The sequence below is a fragment of the Quercus robur genome, chromosome 6, assembly GCF_932294415.1.
Source record: "Quercus robur chromosome 6, dhQueRobu3.1, whole genome shotgun sequence".
Taxonomy (NCBI): Eukaryota; Viridiplantae; Streptophyta; class Magnoliopsida; order Fagales; family Fagaceae; genus Quercus; species Quercus robur.
This window is the reverse complement of record NC_065539.1, coordinates 16,665,684-16,691,021: the sequence shown is the minus strand read 5'-3', so window position 1 is coordinate 16,691,021 and position 25,338 is coordinate 16,665,684. Positions and strand designations below refer to the sequence as shown.

Here is a 25,338-nt window from a genome sequence, read left to right as displayed (position 1 = left end):
GATAGACTTAAAAAAGAAAAAAAAAAGACTAATGTTGAAAAAAAAAGAGACTCATGTTGATAATCGTGGGTTTGGTTTTTGGGTTGAAATTTCTACTAATTATTATTATTTTTTATTGTATATGGCAGATAAAGCATCTCTATTTTTTTGGAAATAAAAAAATAAAAAATGCAACCTATGTCTTCCGACCTAAGGAACGATAAATTTTTATTTGGTATGTTATATATAAATTTGTTAAATTTGGTTTGGTTCTAAAGAAGAATTTGGGGATTCTATAAATTTTAAAGTTTTAGATCTTGGGGTTTTTGGCATTTGCGTCTTAGTAGGTTGATCTTAATTTTTCACCTCAAATGCTTTTTATTTAGGTTCATATGATTTTTAGTTTTCTTATTAAAAGCTATATTTTTGGTTGATTAATTATTTGTTTGGATTAATTTCAATTTTTTTTTTCTTTAGAATTTCTATTTACTTATTGTTGGATTTTTTTTCTTCAGAGTTAATAGTTTTTCCATGCATCGTACGGGTTAGCGACTAGTTTTTTTAATCTCCAGTCTCACTCCACCATAGCTTTATTATATATGTACTTTTATTTTTGTTTTACTACACATGTACGTGTTCACTGCATTTCCTACATTACTTTTTTTTTTTTTTTTTTTTTTTAATATAGTCGCCGAAGCAATTGAATTCTCCCCTGGAGGCTGTTGATCCCGAGATTGCGAACATTATAGAGCATGAGAAAGCTAGACAATGGAAGGTACACTTATTCTCTGTTAATATTTGGACAAACTGTGCTCATTTGTTAGTTTGATTAGGAGTAATTGTTCCAAACAACTCATACATTTGAGGTTGATTTTAATTCAAACTCTGGTAAACAAATCACCAAATAATGTAAAGTGCAGCAAAATAAACAACACAGGCAATTTGTTTACGGACTGAAAAACCAATGGACAATTCTAATGGAAAAAACGTTATCACCAACCCAATAGAATTGAAATTTATATAACTGATTGCTACCCTTGGTAGTAGTACTTACATATGTGACCCCACATTGTTCCAAACTGCTTGGACTCTTCTAATCTGGAATCTCTAGTAAGAAATGCATCTGTGACTTCAATGACCACATTGAAAACTCCTCTATTGTACAATAGGTAAAACACTGTATCACCAAACAAAAGCTTCCTCTTGAGGTTTGAATTGTGAACTCACATATTGATGAAATTAGGTTTAAGGTTTTCTCTTTTGTAGCACACGGCACAAGCTATCTAAACCTCTATTTTCATCAGCTATTATGTTCTTATATACATAGTTTAACATGTACGGCACAAAGTCCCCCTTAACAACTGACTTAATGGGCTTGTCAGCTTGATGAGACTTAGGTTTCCCGATCCTTGATTGAAAGAGGCTTATATATGAGTCGATTGAGAGAGAATCAAGAAAAAACCGTAATTGCCTTTATCTTAAGCTGAATTTTAGACTTGGTCTTGAACTTGATTTACAATGTTACAACTCAATCAAGACCTACATTGTCATGGATTTGCCAACACAATACCTAACATTTTTTTTTTTTTTGGTGGAGGGGTGAAACTTTCTATGTGTTTTGTATAATCTATATATATTTAAAAGCTCAAGCGTAGCATTTATTGTTACTACGCTTTAGTTTAGCCACATCAACGTCCAAGTTATTATCTTTTTTTCTTTTCAATTTTCCTATAATTGTTTTTAACATTTATTTATTTTTAAATTTTTACACTTTTCCAACTTTTCTCCTTCCCTTACCTTTTTATTTCCCCACTACTTCTCCAACCTTTCTCCCTCCCTTACCTTTTCATCTTTCCACTACCCTTTACATTAATATCATTCTTCCTTTTTCCCTTCATCTTCCTTTATTTTTGCCTCTTCTTATTCACAACCTCTTACTATAAATCTGTCACTATCTCTTCCATTCCATGCATAATTTTCCCTCACAAAGAAAAGGTTCTCTCTCTCTCAATCTTTTAGTGGATTTTTTTTTCTTATATCTCTACTTTAGGTTGATAATCTTTTATATTCTTTAAAACTCCACTTTAGGTTAATGCAATTTAGTTTTGTTTTTTAAATTGTTTTTTTTTTTTTTTTTTTGGTTGTTCTCTTTGATTGTTAAATATTATCCTATTATGTTATAAAGAATTAAATATAACATATAAAAATATAATATTATTCTATTACATAGCATGATTTGGATAATTTGATATTTATTCTATTACACAACATGATTTTTTATAGTGCTTAATTTAGATGTTAAACTACGAGACTTTACTAATTTTTGTTTATTTTTTGGTCCTTTGTGGTGGACAAAGTACTCTTAATAGTTGTATTAGAAGTACTCTATAATGCCATTTATTTAGAGAAAAGTAAAGGTTAGCCAAACAAAAATAATCAAATGGGTGACAAATTTTAGTTTTTGCAATTTTACTTTAATTGTTATTATTATTTTATAACAATGCATATATAGAAATTTAATTCTTAGATTTTGCTAATAATTGTTGTTGAGGATCGTTTTTTCGGCTCACGTGGCATTACTTTATTGGCAACTCATGCCACATCAACATATTATTGATTTTTTTGGGTAAATCTATTTAAAACCCAAAATAAGCTCATATCTCATTCAACTACATGGATTGGGCTTACATAACCCGCAAGATCCTTACTTTAAGAGGCGGATTCATGGTCCACATTTCCTCTTCATCAATTGGGATCATAACCCCACGACATTATCAACATCAACATATGGATTGGGCTTAAGCAATGAATCAAAACTCACGGCTCATATTACCTCTCTTACACTCATGGCAAGCGGCTTCTTCAAAAAGAACCCATATTTACACAAAATGACAACAAAACCTGAGGTATGTCATCTCATCTTCGGCTTATGATCCAAACTAATAAGTCTCTTTGAGGAAACTTTGGGAGTCGTAGTTTGGAGGGCCAAGAGGTAGGTTCAGTAAAACTCCAGCGGTTTAAAGTTGATAAAAGAGACATGTTGCTTGGTGTGTCTTCTCCAACTCTTTGAACTCTAACGAGCCCGTGTGTAGCGGGTAATATATGGTAAACATCTCTTATCACATAGCACTTTAAATGATAAAATTCTCCATTGCTCTTTTCCTAAAATTTAATATTCATCATATGACAAATACTTAATATCTCCAACCATCTAGCTGCTGGGTAATTGTTCATTCAATCCCTAGCTGTTGCTATAAAAATTTAGAAACTTTATTATATTATTCTACATAAATCTCATTACTTCTTTCAGCTAAAATCAAACTCAAACACATGGCCTAATCTAATTGGCTATCTTTAATATCCAACTATATACAAAATATTTATGATATCTCTGATATCTAGCTATTGTTTGCCACAATTAGACCATATATGTCTCTGCTAGCCGCCAGAACAGAGCATTAAATACTCTTCTTGCTCACCAAGATTATGTCACAACATAATGAGACCTTGACCAAATCTCTAAAGCTTCCTTAGCCTCCAACCAATCCTTCTATTACTTGCTAGAAATGTGTTGTAATGGAATCTTAGACCAAAAACACAAACACCCGAAAATGAAACGTTTCCAACTGAACCCCAGTAGTGTATTTAGCACTTGACACTTGGTTGGAAGTGATATCATCAGCTATTTAATGCTGAAATCCCAGCAACCAGCTGTTATACCCAAAATAGCAAGATACCCTTGAAAGAGATCTTACCATTTTTTAGCCAAATCCATGAAATTACCTCCCCAGCAATCTGAAATCACCCATCTAATCTCATTGGCTTCTGTCCAAAACTTTTCTTGACAGCTAGGACAGCCTTTTCAGAACAGTTGTGATAGTTGACTCAGCAGCCTGAGCATTACTGATTTTCCACATTTGGCTAAAACCAAAACCAACTATTGAAATTACATTTCTCTTGCTAAAATACCTTCCTTTTCTGTTACTCTTTCCCCAGTAGCTCTTACCTGAAACAGCAAGAATACCTTAAAGCTAAACATACCTTTTTTGGCCAAATCTTAAGATAGATTCTCTAAAAATTTATTGCTATTTGGGACAGATTTTGGCTGATATTATTTGCTAAAATACCCCTTTAAACTCAGTTAACTGGAACCCTTCATCAACACCTCAAAGGGGACACCAATGGAGGAGAACTCTCGGGAAAAACTTCTCTATTCTCTCTCCCTCTAAGGATCTTCTTAAGCTCTTAATGAAGTTCTAAGCTTCTGAGTTTTTTAGTTTCCAGACTAGGAACTAAACTCTTTAGCCCTTAGCTCATAAATGCCTTCATAAGCCTTCATACAATCCCAGTAGAAAATCCCAGTAGCTTTGCTAAACACACTACAATACTATTACTCTCATATACTCATTATCTCACTATCCATATTCTGAAAATACATATATCTTGCTGTCCATATCTCTAAACATCTCTTTCTTCACTTCTCTTACACAATATCATACACACTTACTACATCATTACATATAACATACCACAACTCTTCTAAACTCCATTCTCATACTCTCTCACTCTGAAATTCTATTGTTTTGCTGCCTATAAACACATCTCAATAATCTTCTACACCTATCTTACTGCTCCTATCTCGAAATACCTAAACACATCTCCATGATCTTCTCTTACAAAATCTTTCTCTTGGAAAGCAATCTCTACAACTTCTCCAACGGTTATAATCTCACATTCTTATTGTCTTTAACCTCCATATCTCTCATACTTCTATATATTATACATATTACAAATACTATATCCCACAAAATATCTATATCTTTTACCATCTCTATACTTCTCAAGAGATATCAAACACTCATACTAAAAGCTCTTCTCATGAAAGACATTAACTTCTATTACTAAAGTTCTTCTCCTAAAAGGCACTAAGATCTCATATCAAAGCCCTTCTCTTAGAAGGCAAAAACTACTTTTTACAAAAGCCCTTCTCTTAGAAGGCACAACTACTTCATGCAAAAGCCCTTCTCAGGGAAGGTAACACTATTCATAACTTTACAATAACTAAAAGAGCATTGTCAAGGAGAAAACTCATTTAAGTGCATGATAAGAGGGGCAAGCTTAACCAGCCCCTACACATAGCTAGACATACTTTCTCTCCCTCCAATTGCACCCATTTCCCCCCCCCCCCCCAATCTTGAATATACAGCTGGGGCTGCAAACCATCAGAGATAAGTGACCTCGTTTTATTATCTTTAAATTTACATCATTGAGTATATGATTATTTCACATTTAAATACATATTACTTTATTCCAATTACTATTATATCTATTAACCAAGGCTTAAACTCATTTAAATGCATGATAAGAGGGGCAAACTTAACTAGCCTCTACTGCTGGCATTCTGCTGGAATTCCATCAGCTCACTAGTGCTACACAGCTGGGCTGCAAACCATCAGTGATAAGTGACTTTACTTCCATATCTTTAAATTTACATCACTGAGTACATGATTACTTTACCTCTAAATAAATACTACTTTATTTCAATTGTTATTACAATTACTAATCAAAGCTATCATATCAAACACATATTACATATTTATTCAACCATTATTGCGATTCTTAGACTTTGGCTTTAATGATTTTATAGGCTTAAAAAATACGCTGGTAGTCGTTGGACCACGTGGCCCAATGTTGAGTTCTAGATGCAACTCTCCAAAAAGAACCCGGACCTAGTAAGATCATCCCTCCAACGGACCACACGTGGCTGGGCATCCGAAAAAGGCCCCCGAACAATTGTTTATTTGATAATATGTTTTGGGTGGATGAAATTACAATTTCTGCAAAGAAAATAACCTTAATAGATTATCCACAACAAATGGTTTTCCTTAATTGGTCCAATTAATCATTGTTAAATTTATAAATTTTCTTAGTTACGTTTTTTGGTGTTTTGGATTGTAGGCAGAAAAAATAAGGTTTGAGAAAGTTTTTTTAAAACTAAAAGAATAATTTCCAAATTTTATATTCTTTTTAATGATTCACAAAATGTTATAAATAAATTTTATTACAAAATGAATATTTTTGTTAACTTGCCTTTTGAATTTATGAGAAAATTGTATTTGTGGGAGGCCATTCGATCAATAGGTCCATTAAGGTCAGGATTGTTGGGCCTGTGGCCCATCCGAGGATGCATATCCGTCCGAGGAGGCCAAGTCCGGTCATAAGGTAATTGCTGAAGGGGGTGGTGGACAATATCACGAGGGTGAGGTGTTGTATTCATCCGAGGACGCCATACTCCTCAGCACTATGCGTCCGAGGACGAGCAGGGCGCAATCTTGTGGCAGCCGAGCCTCAGAGTTACGTCACCAATGCTGATAAGATTGCAGACCAAGGGTAAAAGGGAAAAGATAGACAAATATCTATAATCACAGCTGCCTCCGCATTAATGACTTCTCAACCAACTCTCTGGCCGCATTAATGTGGAGGTGATACCTGAACAGTAAGGAGGCAGCTTCATAGGAAGTTCCAGGAGGTGCTGGATGGGACAGAAAGAAATCCTCCGAACCTAACCTACACGTGTGCAGTAAGGATGGAAGGCAAAGGGTGGTATATAAACTGAAAGAAGAACATACGAAGGGGGATCGAAACAGAAAAAGAAAAAAGAGAAAAGCACAGAGAAAAGAAGAAGAGCAAAAGGAGAGAAAAAGAATTGTATTGATCACCAAAGAATGCGATTGTTATTCCAACTTTAGACCTTTAATATACGTGGGAGTGAGTCTTTTTGAGATACCACAGTTAACTTAGTTCTTTACACCCACGCTCTACAAATCATATTGTTTGGGCCTTTTTACGTGCGAACCCAGCACTGTTACGGTTCGTTACGAATCGAGTCCTTACAATTGGCGTCATCTGTGGGAAGAGCTTGTGTTAGCTTAAAGGATTTTCGGTGCAGCGTTTCCGATGGAAGAAGGGGGTCCACCTCATCCCGCGGCGGGACCGCATCAGGAGGATGTCAACCTGCATCAGGCGGAGTCAAGGGGCTCTCAGCATGGTGGTCCTCGAAGGAGTCCCGAACGGAGAGAGGGCCGTGAGGGGAGTGTACACACAACTCGTACCACCAGGAGCCACTCGCGGGGGAAGAGCCACGACTCCCACGCCAAGCAAGATGGGAATCTGCAACGTGAGATTGCAGACTTGAAGAGAGAGTTGTGCCATGCACGGCGGGAGCGTTCCCCACCTTGCTCCGAACCATCATCTGGGGAGTCGGATGGAACTAGTTACAGGCGGAGATCGAGAACTCCGCAAAGCGAGACTTTCTCCTATGAAGAGGAGCATCACCATCGACGTAGGCGTAGAAGTCCAACTAGCAGGGGCTTGGGAAACGATGCCATGAACAAAGCCCTGAGTCAAATTTCCAAGTCGCCCTTTACGAGGAGCATAGACGATGCTACCCATCCTCGACGGTTCCATCAGCCTACGTTCTCTCTGTATGATGGCCATTCAGATCCGGTGGAACATGTAAGCTATTACAGCCAGAAGATGGCTATTCACTCCAGAGATGATGCTTTGATGTGCAAGATTTTTCCATCGAGTTTGGGTCCGACGGCGATGAGGTGGCTCAATGGCTTAAGGGCCAACTCTGTTGGATCTTTCAAAACATTGACTCGGGCTTTTGGTGCTCGCTTTATTACATGCACCAGGACTCCTCGGCCTTTAGGATCCTTGTTGACTTTGTCTATGCGAGAGGGTGAGACTCTCAAGAGTTACTCGGATAGGTACTGGGAAATGTTTAACGAAATCGAGGGAAAGAATGATCCTGTGGCTATAACCACTTTCAAAGCTGGTCTCCCAGCTGATCACGATTTGAGGAAGTCCTTGACGGGTAAACCGGTCACTAGTGTGTGCCAGCTAATGGACAGAATAGATAAGTACAGAAGAGTAGAAGAAGATCAACTACAGGGGAAAGGAAAGGCCAAGATGATCCCTCAGGAGAGGAGGGATTTCAGGTCGGATCGTTATAATAACAGCCGACCAAGGAGGGACTTTGTTGGGCAGTCGGGCTCGGCGGACGCCCAGGTTGTTAATGCAGTATTTCGGGAGCCTGTTCAGCAGGTTTTGGAGAAGATAAAAAACGAGCCATTCTTCAAATGGCCGAACAAGATGGCGGGAGAGCCTAGAAAACGCAACTCGAGTTTGTATTGCCATTACCATCAGGATCATGGGCACACGACAAACAACTGCAGGAATTTATGGGACCACTTGGAGCAGTTGGTCCGTGAAGGGAAATTAAAGCAACTCTTGCATCACTCCAGCGGAAGGGCGAGCCAAGCAGGTTCCGAGGTGCGTGGAGACGCTTCATCAAGGCTCCCCCTGGGTACGATTAACGTTATCTTTGCGACCCCGGGAAGGACTGGATCTTGCCCCTCCAGAGTGTTGTCGGTGTCCCGATCCCTGGCCGAGGATCATTCTCAAGCATTGAAGAGGGCCAAGAGGCGTGTCCCCTTGATTTTGGGTTTTTCGGATGAGAATCTGGTTGGGACCATACAGCCCCACGAGGATGCTTTGGTGGTAACGTTGAGAATTAGCGGGTATGATGTTCGAAAAGTGATGGTTGATCAGGGAAGCGCTGTGGATGTGATGTATCCAGATTTGTACAAGGGGCTAGGGTTGAAACCAGATGACTTAACAACCTATAATTCCCCTCTGATAAGTTTTGAGGGAAGGTTGGTCATTCCCATGGGGCTAATCAAGCTGCCCGTGCAGTCAGGCACGGATGTGGTGGAGGTGGACTTTATTGTCGTAGATGTTTTTTCTCCGTACACGGCTATTGTGGGCAGACCTTAGCTTCATACCCTTAAAGCGGTCTCGTCTACTCTCCATCAGAAGGTGAAATACCCATCCGGAGACCAAGTGTTGGAAATAGTAGGGAGTCAGGCGGTTTCCGGGCAGTGCCTAGTAGCGGCTATACAGCATCGGCCAAAGGCAGAAACCTCGGCAACGGCCGACAATGAGTTATAGCAATTAAAGTCCCCAGTATCAGGCTCAGACGTGCTAGCCAATGGGGTAGAGTGTGAAGATCTGGAAAAGGTAGTTGTTGCTGATGATCCAGAAAAATTCTTCCAGGTTGGGGCCAAATTGCCTTTGCAAGAGAAAGCGAGTTTGCTGGAATTCCTCCGAGCCAATGTGGACGTTTTTGCATGGGACCCGTATGAAGCCCCAGGGGTAGACCCGAATTTCATTTGTCACCGACTCAACGTGAACCCTGTCGTGGTGCCCAGGAGACAACCTCCTCGGCGACCATCGAAGGAACATGCTGAGGCAGTTAGAAGTGAAGTTGCTAAACTCAAACAGGCCGGGGCTATCAAGGAGTTTTTTACCCTCAGTGGTTGGCCAATACGGTGGTAGTAAAAAAGAAGACTGGAAAATGGTGGGTGTGCGTGGACTTCACGGATCTTAATAAGGCTGCCCCAAGGATCCATTTCCTATGCCGAAGATCGACTAGTTGGTGGATGCGACCGTGGGTCACCCCAGGATGAGTTTCTTGGATGCCTTTCAAGGGTATCACCAAATACCGCTGGCCGCCGACGATCAAGAAAAGACTGCTTTCGTGACCCCGATTGGGAACTACCATTATAAGGTGATGCCCTTCGGTTTGAAAAACGCCGGGTCTACCTACCAACGCATGATGACGAAAATGTTTGAACCACAACTGGGCAGAAATATTGAAGTTTATATCGATGATATGGTTGTGAAAAGTAGAGTAGTGTCCGAACATGTGGAGGACCTCACTAGTATCTTCGGGATACTGAGAAAACATAAATTGCGCTTGAATGCTTCGAAGTGCTCTTTTGGTGTAGGTTCCGGGAAGTTCTTGGGGTACATGGTGACCCATAGAGGAATTGAGGTGAATCCAGACCAGATTAGGGCCATTAACGATTTGCAAGCACCTCGGAATCCAAAAGAAGTGCAAAAGCTGACTGGGATGACTGCTGCGTTGAATCGGTTCATCTCTAGGTCGGCTGAAAGGTGTCGTCCTTTTTTCCGCCTGTTACATAAGTGGCAAGGATTCGAATGGACCGCAGAGTGTGCTGAAGCGTTCCAGCAGTTGAAAGAATACTTGTCCAGGCCGCCTATCATGTCTAGCCCTGAGGTGGATGAGGTGTTGTATGCCTATTTGGCGGTAGCCCCTCATGCTGTTAGTTTCGTCTTGATACGAGAAGACAATGGCGTCCAAAGGCCAGTTTATTATGTAAGTAAATCCCTCCATGAAGCCGAGGTGAGATATCTGTCATTAGAAAAGGCCATACTGGTGGTGGTCCATGCAACACGTAAACTTCCGCACTATTTTCAAGCTCACACTGTGGTTATTTTGACCCAACTGCCTCTTAAGTCCATACTCAGAAGTGCTGACTACACCGGAAGAATTGCCAAGTGGGGCACGATTCTGGGTGCTTTTGACATCAAATACATGCCCCGCACCTCTGTAAAAGGTCAAGTCCTCGCCGATCTGGTGGCTGAATTCGTTGAGTGCCTCGAGGAAGTTAGTAGGAATCAAGATCACATGGATGAAAAATCGGTTGGCCTAATATCTGCACAAGGAAAGTCTTTATGGAAAGTGTACGTGGATGGGGCCGCAAACCAACGGGGAGCAGGATTGGGATTGGTGCTGATATCTCCCGAAGAGGTCATCAACGAGAAGTCGTTAAGACTAGGGTTCTCGGCTACTAACAATGAATCAGAATACGAGGCTTTGATAATGGGAATGAGCATGGTCCATAAAATGGGTGGAAAGGCAGTGAAATTATTCTCAGACTCGAGGTTGGTAGTCGGCCAGGTGACCAAAGAGTTGGAGGCCCGAGACCCAAGGATGCAAGGGTATCTGGACCGGGTTATGCGTATGCGAACGGAGTTCGAGTCTTTCAACGTATTACATATTCCTCGAGGTGAAAATACCCACGCTGATTCCTTGGCAACTCTTGCCACCTCCTCAGTACGAAATTTCCCTCGAGTGATCATCGTCGAAGACCTATGTACTCCCACCTCACTAGAAAAGGAGGTTTGCCAAATCCATCAAGCTAGTTTGTCGCCAAGCTGGATGGATCCCATATTAAAATTTCTTGAAAGTGACATATTGCCCGAAGATAAGGTGGAAGTTGAGAAAATACGAAGGAGAGCTCCTCGGTACTGGTTATCTGAGGATAAAAAGTTATACAGACGGTCCTTCTCTAGGCCATACTTGCTCTGTGTGCCTCTTGAGACGACAGAGTCAATCCTAGAAGAATTGCATGAGGGCATTTGTGGAAGACATACAGGAGGAAGGTCTCTATCATGCCGAGCCCTCACACAAGGTTATTGGTGGCCAAACATGCGAAGGGAAGCGCAGGAGTACGTTAAGAAATGCGATCAGTGCCAGAGATATGCTCCGAACATCCACCAACCAGGAGGAGTTCTTAACCCTCTCTCTAGCCCTTGGCCTTTTGCGCAATGGAGGCTGGACATTATCGGCCCTTTTCCTAAAGTCATAGGAAACAAGAAGTACCTGCTGGTCGGCACAGACTACTTCACTAAATGGGTTGAAGTTGAGCCATTGGCGAACATCAGGGACTTAGATGTGAAGAAGTTTGTCTGGAGGAACATTGTTACACGATTTGGAATTCCCCAAACTCTTGTCTCAGATAACGGACTCCAATTCGATAGCAATGCCTTTAGGGAATATTGTTCAGAACTGGGAATAAGAAACTGATATTCCACTCCAGCTTATCCACAAGGCAATGGGCAGGTTGAAGCTGTTAACAAAGTAATAGTCCATGGGCTTAAGAAGAGACTGGATGACGCGAAAGGAAAATGAGTGGAAGAATTGCCACATGTGCTTTGGACATATCGGACAACACCCCGACGTTCAACGGGGGAAACTCCCTTCTCCATGACCTATGGGACCGAGGCCATCATTCCCCTGGAAACTGGATTCCCGACGTTAAGGACCAGTACATTCTCTTCGGGTAATAATGATGCTATGTTGGAAAAAAGTTTAGACCTGATTGAAGACGAAGGGAAAGTGCGATGGTTCGGCTAGCTTACTACCAACATAAACTCAAGAAGAGCTATGATAGCAATGTGAGGATGAGGCCGTTAGCCATAGGAGATCTGGTGTTGAGGAAAGTCCTGGGGGCCACTAAGAACCCAAATTGGGGAAAACTGGGACCTAATTGGGAGGGGTCATATCGGATCACTTCCGTAGCAGGAATAGGAGCCTACTATCTAGAGGACCTAGATGAAAAACCTGTACTCCATCCTTGGAATGTAAATAATCTCAAGAGGTATTATTATTAATAAAAGTGTTTCAATTCAAATATTTTCTTTTTTAACTTATGTCAACCATACATCCTGCACTCCTATATCCTATGATTTGTATTGAATTGTTAAACAGAAACTAAGTTATGCCAGGTCCTCGGATCGCAAACTTAGTGGAAATTAACATCCCATGTTGTATATTGAAATGTTAAACAGAAACTAGGCTATGCCAGGTCCTCAGATCGCAAACTTAGTGGAAATTAACGTCCTATGATTTCTATTGAATTGTTAAACAGAAACTAAGTTATGCCAGGTCCTCGGATCACAAACTTAGTGGAAATTAACATCCCATGTTGTATATTGAAATGTTAAACAAAAACTAGGCTATGCCAGGTCCTCGGATCGCAAACTTAGTGGAAATTAACGTCCTATGATTTCTATTGAATTGTTAAACAGAAACTAAGTTATGCCAGGTCCTCAGATCGCAAACTTAGTGGAAATTAACATCCTATGTTGTATATTGAAATGTTAAACAGAAACTAGGCTATGCCAGGTCCTCGGATCGCAAACTTAGTGGAAATTAACGTCCTATGATTTATATTGAATTGTTAAACAGAAACTAAGTTATGCCAGGTCCTCGGATCGCAAACTTAGTAGAAATTAACATCTCATGTTGTATATTGAAATGTTAAACAGAAACTAGGCTATGCCAGGTCCTCGGATCGCAAACTTAGTGGAAATTAACGTCCTATGATTTATATTCAATTGTTAAACAGAAACTAAGTTATGCCAAGTCCTCGGATCGCAAACTTAGTGGAAATTAACATCCCATGTTGTATATTGAAATGTTAAACAGAAGCTAGGCTATGCCAAGTCCTCGAATCGCAAACTTAGTGGAAATTAACATCCCATGTTGTATATTGAAATCTTAAACAGAAGCTAGGCTATGCCAGGTCCTCGGATCGTAAACTTAGTGGAAATTAACGTCCTATGATTTATATTGAATTGTTAAACAGAAACTAAGTTATGCCAGGTCCTCGAATCGCAAACTTAGTGGAAATTTACGTCCTATGATTTACGTTGAAAGGTTAAACAGAAACTAAGTTATGCCAGGTCCTCGGACCGCAAACTTGGTAGAAATTAACCTCCTATGTTGTGTATTGAATTATTGAATAGTAACGGAGTTGTGATAGATCTACTAATCATAAACTTAACGGCAAATAATGCCCGGTAACATTCATTGAGGAGTCAGAGGGAGATCTTTGGACGCAGGTTGGCGTACAGTTAAGAAGGAGGTTGAAATGAACCCATCCAAAATTACAATGACGAAGTGAACGGGTGTAAAGATAACATAGAGCCGCAAGAGCGAAAAGAAAATGGGCAAAGAAGTCCTCTATTAAGTATCTAATTAAGTTACAAAACAGGTTCTACTCTTTTGATTTCAACTGGACCTGTGGGTTCTGGCTGGCGGGTAGGTCTGCCTCCGAAGTTGTGATTTCACCTTTGGCTTTGGTAATGCCCCCAGTTGGTAGAATTGTGGAGTCCAATTCCCTTTGAAAAACCTGGGAGGCTGTCTTTGCCTCCGAAGCGGTGGTGGTCTTGTCTGGGAAAGCTCCTGGAGGGGCAACTCCCTCCTTAGCTGGTTCCGGTAGGTCGCGAGGAGGAGAACTGCGAGGCAAAACCTCCTCGTTTAGGTTAATAACTGGAGAAGGAGCATCAGCCTGATGGGGTTGAAGAACGGAGGGGCATATCGCCGCAGGATAGAACACGTTCTCTGGCCTGCGTAACTCAGATGAGGCTTCAACCCCAGCACGGTTAAGAGCCTCGTTCCAGGTTCTTGCGCAATAAATACGGCATACCTCCGGAACCTCGGCTCTCAAAGCCTGCTCAGTTTCAGCTATGCCAACTTTGTAGCCTCTTTGCTCAGCTTCGTTCATTGCCTGTTCGGCGCTGATTTTCGCTTTCTCGGCTTGCTCTTTGAGCTTTTCAGCTCGCTCCTTTAGCTTCTGAGTTTCCTCTAGGTGCTTCTTAAGAGCAAGAGCTTGCTCCTGAGTCTTCTTCAGCTCGGCATTTGCCTCGCGCAGAAGCTTTGCTTGTTCCTCGGCCTGCTTCTGGTAGCCTTCTGATGCCGACTCAACGCTCTTGCGAGCTTCCTCTTCGACCTGTAGTTTTTTCCTTGCGTTGGCCAAGTCCTATTCAAATTTGGACAAGGTCTGTACAGCCATTACCCGTCTTTTCCTTTCGCCATCTAGCTGATCGGAGCAAGCATTGAGCATCTCATCTAGCTTGAAAGTATTTTGGATGATCTATAAAAAAAAAAAAAAAAAAAAGGGGGGGGGGGAGTTAACATTATAGTCAATGAAAAGTGCATATTAGTGAGTAACAGTCATAGAATGAAACAGGATAAAAGACAGCTTCTCACCATGCCCAAATATCGTTTGTTGTCGAGGATGAGTTCATTCTTCCTCATATTCTTTATCTCGGCCATATCTTTTGGGAGCAATAAGGCTTCCTTTATGGCCGAGGCTACGTGACACCCAATGCCGCCGTTAAAGTCCCTTATAGAAGCATCATCTCGCAGGAGCTCCCCATCATGCATAGGTACTGGCAACCATGCTTGTGGCTCAGAATGTGGGGAATTAGATTTCTCTTGGCCCCGCGGGGCTTGGTGCTTAGTTTTCTGCTGCTTTGCAGCTTGTTGGACATCCTCCTCTCGAATGGGACGAGACTTGCTCATATCCGCCACCTCCTTGCCCTTCTGTTCTCTGCGCCTTTTCTGCTCAGTAACGTTGGGAAGCGCTGGTTGTGGAGATGACCGAGGAGGGTGGCGAGGAGCAGGAGGAGGAGACCTAGCTGGACGAGATGAAGCCTGGGGTGGAATTGTTTTTGCAGGTACATTCTTTCCCGGCTGACCTTCCATCATCTCCAGAAGGCTTTTTTGGGGTTTTCTTTATATCCCCATCTCGTCAGGGTCTTCCTCGGGGGTTGTGGGTTGATCAAAAATCCCAAAATCGTCCGAGGACTCAGATACTGTTACAACGGTTTCCCCGCCTTTTTCCTTTTTCCTTCCCCTTTTTATTCCCTTTTTCCTGAGGGAAGGTGAGGGTGAAGAAGTTCCCGCCGAGACGCTGGCTACGAAAAGCGGCTCTACGCGGGATGTGTACTGGGGAAGCGGAATCCCCTCTGGACAATGAACCCTTCGTAGGCAACACTGATACGGTGAAGCCGAGGATCACGTGCTCTAATCACACACTTCGGCGCCTGAAAAGCAAAAGAAATGGGGGTATAGCCGAGAATTAAGTGTGCTGCCCGGAGCTGACTATCAGCCTCATTCATGTATATTTCAGCCTTCAATAACTTATCTAGGCTCGCCTTATTGACCAACCTGAGATTAGGCTTCGTGTAGCGTCTATCTGCAAAACCGTTGATTCTGGAGTTAAAATTGTAGGAGTCAAAATAATAAAAAAGGAAAAAGTGAACAAAATGTGTTCACAAACTAAATAGTATAGATCTATGACTACGCGCCCACCTGGTGTTCCAACCACTGTCGGACAGGGCAAACCATCATGCCATTCCCCAGAGAGAATAAGGAAATCCTCCTTTAGGTTCTTATTTGAGGTGGGGAGGCACTGAATTAGCCTTACTTCAGGGTATCTCGATTTGAGATAATATCCCTGGTCAACTAATCGATGAAGGTTGTACACCCAATTCACGTCATGATGGGTTAGCTTTAGGTCCATTCTCTTATTCAGAGCGTCGATGCTTCCCAAGACCCTAAACATATTTGGAGCACACTGGGTGGGGGATAGCCTAAAGAAGTTGAGATAACTCCTAGTAATACTACCCATGGGGATGGTCATCCCGCCCTCTATAAAGGCGATCATGGGGATAACTACTTCCCCAGTTTGCCTGGCATCAACCCACTCCCCTTGGGCTGCATACCTTATCCCTACCGTTGGGGGAATCTTATACTTAGAGCGAAAGTTTCTAATACCTTCCTCGGACTCAACGAGACATCGAAATGGATTCTTTTGTTTCCCCATTTTTCTAAAAAACTTAGTAAAAAGGATTATTGGGTTTGAAACGAAAGTGGTAAAAACTTCAAGAGGACTTACAGGTTCAAATGAAGGACCTCGGACAACGTACGATTACTTGTAGTCACCAGGAGAATAACGAAGGATGGAGAAAGGCAGGTTCAATGTATGAGCTCTGGAACTGTCATCGAAAGTAAAGTACGGGATTAATTAGGGAACTCCTTTATAGTCATGTGAGGATTGTGAGCGGTGAAATTCCCGCTCACAAAACAAGGGAAGCCTTCTGCCATTTGATTTAGATCTCACCATCGAACGTGGGAGACAGGGGCGTTGTCAAAATTTAATGCTGCCAAAATCGGGATGCTGAAACGTCAGGGGCATGCCCTGAAACACGCGTAAGTACGGGCTTATGACGTCAAAATCCACCTTCTCTCCCGAGGAGTCGAAAAGTAGGATTTTGAGGGGCTATTGTGGGAGGCCATTCGATCAATAGGTCCATTAAGGTCAGGATTGTTGGGCCTATGGCCCATCCGAGGATGCATATCCATCCGAGGAGGCCAAGTCCGGTCATAAGGTAATTGCTGAAGGGGGTGGTGGACAATATCACGAGGGTGAGGTGATGTATTCATCCGAGGACGCCATACTCCTCGGCACTATGCGTCCAAGGACAAGCAGGGCACAGTCTTGTGGCAGCCGGGCCTCAGAGTTACGTCACCAATGCTGATAAGATTGCAGACCAAGGGTAAAAGGGAAAAGATAGACAAGTATCTATAATCACAACTGCCTCCGCATTAATGACTTCTCAACCAACTCTCTGGCCGCATTAATGTAGAGGTGATACCTGAACAGTAAGGAGGTGCTGGATGGGACAGAAAGAAATCCTCAGAACCCAACCTACACGTGTGCGGTGAGGATGGAAGGCAAAGGGTGGTATATAAACTAAAAGAAGAACATATGAAGGGGGATCGAAACAGAAAAAGAAAAAAGAGAAAAGCACAGAGAAAAGAAGAAGAGCAAAAGGAGAGAAAAAGAATTGTATTGATCACCAAAGAATGCGATTGTTATTCCAACTTTAGACCTTTAATATACATGGGAGTGAGTCTTTTTGAGATACCACAGTTAACCTAGTTCTTTACACCCACGCTCTACAAATCATATTGTTTGGGCCTTTTTACGTGCGAACCCAGCACTGTTACGGTTCGTTACGAATCAAGTCCTTACAGTATTATTTTCATTTTGGTACAACAAAATTTATATTTATGATTTATAATTGTTCTTATATTACATTAATGATTGTTCCTATAATAAATAAAATATAATTAAGAAATACATTATTCTTTATTTAATTAGTTTAAATTGTAAAAAAAAATTAATAAAACCACCATAAAATTGATTGTCACGTGCAACACACGGATTCGCGGCTAGCTCATTTAAAAAGTTAATAAATTCTTAGTTTTTTGTACCCTTCATGTGAGAACATAATTTAGAATTTATTTATTTTCTATTGTAAAGTAGTGGGAAAAACCAAATTCAACTAAGCCGCATAGTTGTATTAGGTTTATGGACAAATTTAAGAATAAAATAAAAAATTTTCTTTTCTTTCATACCCTTGGTGATAGATGAAGGATTAGGGGTTTTGCTATTGCACAAATGTGTAATTACAGTATATTGTGTAATCTAATATCTTATTGGAATTCATTATTGTGTTGGTAAAGGGGCTACAACTCATTCCCTCAGAGAACTTCACTTCAGTCTCTGTAATGCAAGCAGTTGGATCTGTCATGACTAACACTGTCAGGTACATTGACATGGCACAATCCTTATGCCAGAAGCGTGCTCTGGAAGCATTTCGATTGGATCCAGCAAAATGGGGAGGTAAATATGTGCGATACATGCGCATGAAATTTGTCTAAAAACCTTTCTGAATCAAATAAATGGTTAGCTGTAACTATGTTTAGGGATGGCATTTTACATGAAATTACCCGTTCTTATGTCTCATGGACATGATAAGAAGTAACTTACTAAATTTTAGGTTTGGTGGCAAATGGAGATGTGTTATTTGGACGGTTGCTTAACAGGAAGTTTAATGGGCTTGACTTTTCTTAGTATGTGATGGCTAACAAGTTCTCCTAAATTCATATCACCTTTGTCGTTGTAGTGAACGTGCAGCCTCTATCTGGCTCTTCAGCCAATTTTCAAGTTTACACTGGGTTGTTAAAACCTCATGATTGAATCATGGCACATGATCTTCCTCATATTGGGCATCTATCCTTTGGATATCAGGTATTAACAGCTTTCATATAAATGAATTTAGATTTTATCTCCCTTGAAGATCAGTAGGCATCATTTCCGCGAATTTCGGTAACATTTCTTTTATTTGGGAAGTCGTCATAGCTGTGTGGCATACGATGATCATAAAATTTAATCTTGTTGAGTTTTGAACTTTAAAGTGGATTTAGTCTTTTTTCTTGTAACAAATTTTGATTAACTCTCCTTGTTTGCGACACTGTTTTTGGCTTGTCTTATAACCTTACATTGTTTCTTTTGCTGCTGTGCAGACTGATCACACCAAAAAGATATCTGCAGTCTCTATATATTTTGAGACAATGCCATATCGATTGGATGAGAGCACTGGCTATATTGACTATGACCAGGTAGCTTTGCAGCCCAACTCCCTTATTTATTTTCAAATCCCCCATATCCATGTGTAAGTCTAAATGGTGTAACATGAAAAGATGCGAATCACAGTTGGAGAAAAGTGCCACACTATTCAGACCAAAGTTGATAGTAGCTGGTGCTAGTGCTTATGCACGGCTATATGATTATGCACGTATTCGTAAGGTAATATATTGATCTCTATCAAGAAATTATCGTGCATTTGTGTATATGGTTTTTAGCTAATGATTTTCTTGAGAATCCAAGGTAAAATTTGTTTGCTATTTAATAGGTCTGTGACAAACAGAAAGCTATATTGTTAGCAGATATGGCACACATTAGCGGGCTGGTGGCAGCTGGTGTCATCCCATCTCCTTTTGAGTATGCGGATGTAGTGACCACCACAACTCACAAGTCACTTCGTGGGCCACGTGGAGCAATGATTTTCTTCAAGAAGGGGGTAAAAGAGATTAACAAACAAGGGAAAGAGGTATATTTGATCTTGCCTTGTCGACCCCATTTTTTACTCATTATAATTTACTTTTCCCCCAATATTGTGATAAATTTTATGAAATAAATCAAAATTTTATACTTTTTGCTTTTCCTGAAGGTATTATATGATTACGAAGACAAAATAAACCGGGCTGTATTTCCTGGACTTCAAGGTGGCCCACATAACCACACAATTTCTGGTTTAGCAGTTGCGTTGAAACAGGTTGGCAGCTAATAAGATTGTCATCATTTAATTATTTCCATAATTGTAGATTTTGTTCCAATTATTTGCAGCAGAAAGGAATCCACACCACTTACAATTTTTATTAGAATTGTGGTTTTTTGGGTTGCATTGTGACCACGCCCTTAAAAAAGGTTGTTTCATAGTAAAGCATACTTAGTTGACATTAAATTGGTTTTGAATGTTGAGGTTCCCAACAAAGTGAGTTCTTTTTTTTTCCTTTATTGCACATTCTAAATGGTATTAGGTTCATATTGTTTGATGGAGCAGTTGATACATGCTGGTGCAAAGGCATTATTGCATGAATATTGTTTTGCCTGAAGCTCATGGTACATTTTATGAGATTCACAGAATGAGAGTGGAAGTGCCAACTTGGTTGGAAAAAAAAATGAGAATACTTTAAAAGATGTGCTTAAAAAGAAATTTTTAGGACCGTCCCACCCCACTTTTATTTTTTGGGAGGGGAGGTAAAATATATATAAAATTAGTTTGTCCATCACTCGGGCTCTTTTCTATATTTTCAAAATCACACTTCTTATTTTCTTAATCTGTGTGGATGTAGGCTACAACTCCAGAATACAGGGCCTATCAAGAGCAAGTTCTCAGTAATTGCTCAAGATTTGCACAGGTATAATATTTATGAGATATAGAAAAACTTATGCTTGAGTCAAAATTTTGTAAATACAACTTTACCTTGTTGACTTGCATTGGATTTTGTAAGTAATACGATGTTCTCTCATCAATGGATGGGTCTAATTAATTTGCTTCTATTATTGTATTGTTGAAATTTTGCAAACTCTGGTTGAGAAAGGTTATGAACTAGTTTCAGGTGGTACTGAGAACGACCATGTTTTGGTGAATTTAAAGAACAAGGTAACCAAGGCAACCCTTTTTTTTTTTAGAGAAGCTTTAAAAGCTATGAAGCATAGGTGCGTTTCGAGACTCGGGTGCAAGTGCGGGACTCAGCAATTTTTGAAAAAGTAGGATGCAGATGCGGTGAGACTCAGCAATTAAAAAATTATTAACAATATTTTTTAATATATTTTTACTATTAAAATATTCTTAAAAAACACATTACTATGCTTGATTCACAAAACAAAGAAAGAAGAAGGCAAGAAACACATTACTATGCCTCTGGGGTGAGAATTTCGACTATTCCGGCTAGATTCAAGGCCAATTTCGGCTTGTTTCAGTCGTCGGCCGATACGACCTGATATGGCCGATACGGCCCAATTCTAGCCGAATCAGCCCGGTTCGGCGCAAATCGAGCCGAGTTAGCACAAATCTGAGAAAAAAAAAAAAAAAAAAGCTCAGACGCGACATCGACGCGTGGGCAACCGCGTCGGACTCGGGTGCGGCACCCTCCCAGCCGCGTCCGTGCTTTCTAAGTTAAAAGACAATACCAAGTGTCCTGGCAGAATGCATTAAGGATGTCAACTCTCTCCGATAGACGTTGGATGATTAATTAACACAACTGTTATTAATTTCTCTATGTACAGTGTATTGATGGCTCCAGAGTTGAAAAGGTCTTGGAACCTGTTCACAGTGCAGCCAACAAAAATACTGTTTCTGGAGATGTATCTGCCATGGTTCCTGGTGGCATCAGGATGGGTAAAGGCTTTTCATTTATTAGGAATCGGGTCCGTTTGGATACAGTTGAAAACTGAAAACTGAAAACTAAAAACACTGTAGTAAAATAATTTTTAAATGTGTAAATAGTACCGTAGGACCCATTTTTAATATTTTTTCTGAATAAAGTGGTTGTAGGTCCCGTGAACAGTGCACAATGTAATCCATGTGCATGAACAGTGCGGGTTACTATTCATGCGCTAAAAAAAATTAAAATAAAATAAAAAAGAAGGCTGAAATGCAGATGCAAAACTCGCTGCATTTTAGCTATCCAAACCGCACCTAATTATTGCTTAATAATTTAACCTGATGAATTCTTGTGAACTTCAGGAACCCCGGCTCTTACTTTTAGGGGATTTGTTGAGGAGGGTTTTGCTAAGGTAGCAGAATTCTTTGATGCTTCTGTGAAGTTGGTGGTTAAGATCAAGGTAGAAACCAAAGGTATCTTTGATATTTAAATTTCATGCTTCTTGAGGGTCTATTTGAGATCTGCTTATTTTGCTAAAATTGAAAATTTTTTGTTGAAAATACTATAAATAAATGTAAAAGTTAGTTGAAATAGTACAGTGAGACCCATGAATAGTAGCAAAAATAGGCTGAATAATAAAATAAGTTGGCAAAAATAATTTTTGTCAAACACACTTGGTCTTGTGTTTGTCTGATTACCAGTCATATGGACATGTACACATGTTGTTGTTTGTAATGGTTGGTGTGGGGAAAATCTAGGCGCATGAATCCTGCTTAGAGCAACCCCATCAGCTTGTGTAAAGTTTTGCAAAATAGAAAAAGTTACTCCTTTTACACAATTTATCCCAAAAAAAACACCCACATCAGTGGGTGTAAAATTGTACATTTATACACAATTGCTACAGCACTTGCATTTAATATTTTATTAATTTTTTCTCTTTCTTGTCTCTAGTTGCTCTCCATTTTTCTCATTTCTCCTCATTTTTTCTCTCTCTCGTCTCTGCTTCTTTTTCCTTCTAGCTCAACCCTTGCCGTCCTTGTCACTGGCCTCACCAACTCCGGCCTCACCATCCTCGTCACCGGTGCCGCTAGCTTCGTCGGAACCCATGTCTCCATGGCCCTGAAGCGACAAGGCGAAGGGGTTTTGAATGGGTCTATTCGTTGACTTGAATGGGTCTAAGGCCGATCGGGGTGGGTGATGATCTTGGGTCTTGAATGGATCTTGGGTCTGTTCGCCGACTTGAATGGGTCTAGGGCCGATCGGTTTTTTTATCTTGAATGGGTTTCTGATCTTGTGTTGGTGGTTGGGTCTGAGAGAGAGATTGGGGTAGTGATGATGGTGGTTAGGTCTGAGAGAGAGATCGGGGTAGTGATGATGATGGTGGTTGGGTTGGGTCTAAGAGAGAGATTGGGGTAGTGATGATGATGGTGGTTGGGTTTGAGAGAGAGAGAAGCAGTGAAGAAAATAATAAAAAATTGTAAAAGAATGAATATTTTATTGAATAAATGTGTAGAATAGATAAACTGATGTGGGAGTTTTGTAAAAATAGATGTGTAAAATAGAAAAAGTAGTTTTTTTGTGTAAAATAGATGGAAAATTTGCATCCACAATGGATGCTCTTATATAGGGTTAATTGTGATGTAAAAACCAGGAACAAAGTTGAAGGACTTCTTGGCTGTACAGTCTGCTCCTCACTTCCAATCTGAGATCACAAAGCTCCGCCATGAGGTTGAGGCATATGCAAAGCAATTTCCTACAATAGGGTTTGAGAAAGAAACCATGAAGTACAAGGATTGAGAAAGAAATCCTGTTGTGTTAGGTAACTCATCACCTGATTATCTTTAGAGTCTTGCATTTGTGCTTTTGAGGCCACTGTGATAGGGTTAAGTCATATTTTTTGTTTGTACCTCTTTTAATTGAGAATAATCTATCAAGAACAAGAGGGTAGAATTTCAATGAATGTAACTAATATTAGACAATCAGACTGATGATTAAGAGACTGAAAATAGGACCTCCTAAGGGATAAACATGGTGTTAAGTAAATATTTATTCAAGCCAATAACTGTAGCAGAAGGCATCTTAACATTGAAATCAATTTAGTCGAGGCCTAATTATTAAAGAAAGAATCCTTGATATTGTACTGGAGGCAAAGGGACAACTTTCTTACAAAACTTCGGTACATCCATTACAGTCTAAACGAGATGTAACAAACACAATTACATAAAATTAACTAGAAATATGTTGAAGCTTCCAATGGAATTTTGAAAAGCATCTGAACAAAAAAACCTTAAAACATGGAGCAAAGAACTCAAATGCAAGGGTTAAAGTCAGAATTATATAACAATGATTTTTCTACACTCATCCCAAGAGTAAAGAGCGGCCTAAGCTAGATGATACAAAACTACCCGACCATGTAGTAGGCATCAGTGGTGCGCATAGGATAGAATAGCAACAAATTTTTAAAATATACCATATAACCAGGAAAATAGATAGAACTGTTTTTCTAGTTTAGCCACAATGTGCTTAGACACATAAAATCATGCTGACCTCCATTTTCTGATCTAGTAGATTCAACAACAACTCCATCCAAAGTTTGAATGGTGCAATGATATATGACCTGCAAAACAGAAACTCAACGTAAATTTCTTACTTCACTTCCCAACTATAAATTCCAATAGCCCAAGTTCCTGATGATAATACAGCCACTTTAGTATAAGACACCATTTCAATTGCAAGAATGTCCACTAAACAGGTTGTAAATTTATAAATTAAAACATTTACCGCCACTCAGATGCCCAATTGAGCATATATAGTACTGCCTGTTAAACTGGTCGCAAACATTTAAGACTAAAAGGAGTACAATCAAGCACGACTAGAGAAAAACAGATAAATAAATAAAAGAGTAACCTGATCACCATCTGAAGGCCTTGAATCACCCCGGCCAGGCCTCATCAAACTTCCAGGCACAACTTTCTTTCTCCTTTTCATCACAAATGAAAGAAAAAAAAACCAAACAAGTTTGAAATAGCATTTCTTTCAATAATATTCTTTATCAGGACACACACAAACACTCATACATGCATACATACATACACACATACAAGGATTAGGATCAAGTTACACCTAGTCAAACTCTTTGCGATGTTACACCAATCCATAGGCCATAACTTTTTATAAGATTGATATTTTGAAAATCCAATCAATGGATTACTTATTTTCATTGTTTTTAACATGCATGCTAAATTTCATGTTAATTGGAGTTTATCTACTATCTGATCCACAAACTCATGTTTTGTGTACAATTTTAAGTTTAAAAAACTCAAAATGTAAACACTTTGTTGATCAAAAACCCTAATAGTTCCACTTGCTAATAAAATCATAAATTTTCCTTATTGTTTTTTCAGTATTAGGGGAGCTCATGCTCATAGTGAGAGCAATAACATTCACGCGATTTAGCATAGCATAATTCAACTGGTTGGTGATTTTGCTCATTTTTTTCTCAATTTTCTCAGCAACCAAATAGAAGGAATAATTTTGCATATGGAAGTGTTCAAAACAGACTAGAATCGTAATGACAATTACCTGAAGAAGACGAATTGGAACCGCTTGATTGACCCAAAGTCGTTGACTTTCCAAGCCCAATATCCAATAGCATTAGTTTGTTTTATAATAGGGGCCATTCATCACCGTTGATCTGAATTATAGGTTGTTTTTTAGGGCTTTCTGAACTCCTAGTCAAATTTTTTTTAAATGGATAATTAATATTTGCCTTAATTAATATGTGCTTTAAAGACATACATTAACTTAAAACTTTTTTTATGGGATTTTTTTTTTTTTTTTCCTGGGAGAAAATATAATGTAGGAGTTGGATGACACAAACAAATATTGATCATTAATCCAAGGAAGATAAATGATATTCGGAGAGCTAAGGACGTTTTTTTTTTTTTTTTTCCATTTTTGTACAATTGTGTACAATTTAAAAAAAAAAATTTGAATATGATAAATAAATAAAAAATTTCTGTACATTAAATATATAGAATTGGATATTTTCT

At 39.8% G+C, this 25,338-nt stretch overlaps 1 protein-coding gene, 1 long non-coding RNA gene and 1 pseudogene across 3 annotated transcripts; 2 read left to right on the top strand and 1 right to left on the bottom strand.

Annotated features, from left to right (window-relative positions):
• Positions 1-13,694: 13,694 nt before the first annotated feature.
• On the bottom strand, positions 13,695-15,187 carry LOC126689912 (uncharacterized). Its single transcript, XM_050385073.1, has 2 exons — positions 14,690-15,187; positions 13,695-14,459 (listed from the first exon to the last, which is right to left on the bottom strand). The coding sequence occupies exons 1-2, from the start codon at positions 15,185-15,187 to the stop codon at positions 13,695-13,697; spliced, it is 1,263 nt and encodes a 420-aa protein (XP_050241030.1).
• A 2,796-nt stretch (positions 15,188-17,983) lies between these two features.
• Positions 17,984-20,323, top strand: LOC126689911 (serine hydroxymethyltransferase, mitochondrial-like; annotated as a pseudogene).
• A 164-nt stretch (positions 20,324-20,487) lies between these two features.
• Positions 20,488-23,078, top strand: LOC126733014 (uncharacterized). 2 transcript variants are annotated; one of them, XR_007659603.1, is made up of 3 exons: positions 20,488-20,685; positions 21,649-21,759; positions 22,938-23,078. It is a non-coding gene; the product is annotated as an uncharacterized LOC126733014 (long non-coding RNA). The 2 variants fall into 2 exon arrangements; XR_007659604.1 differs by lacking the exon at positions 22,938-23,078 and adding an exon at positions 22,306-22,931.
• Positions 23,079-25,338: the final 2,260 nt, after the last annotated feature.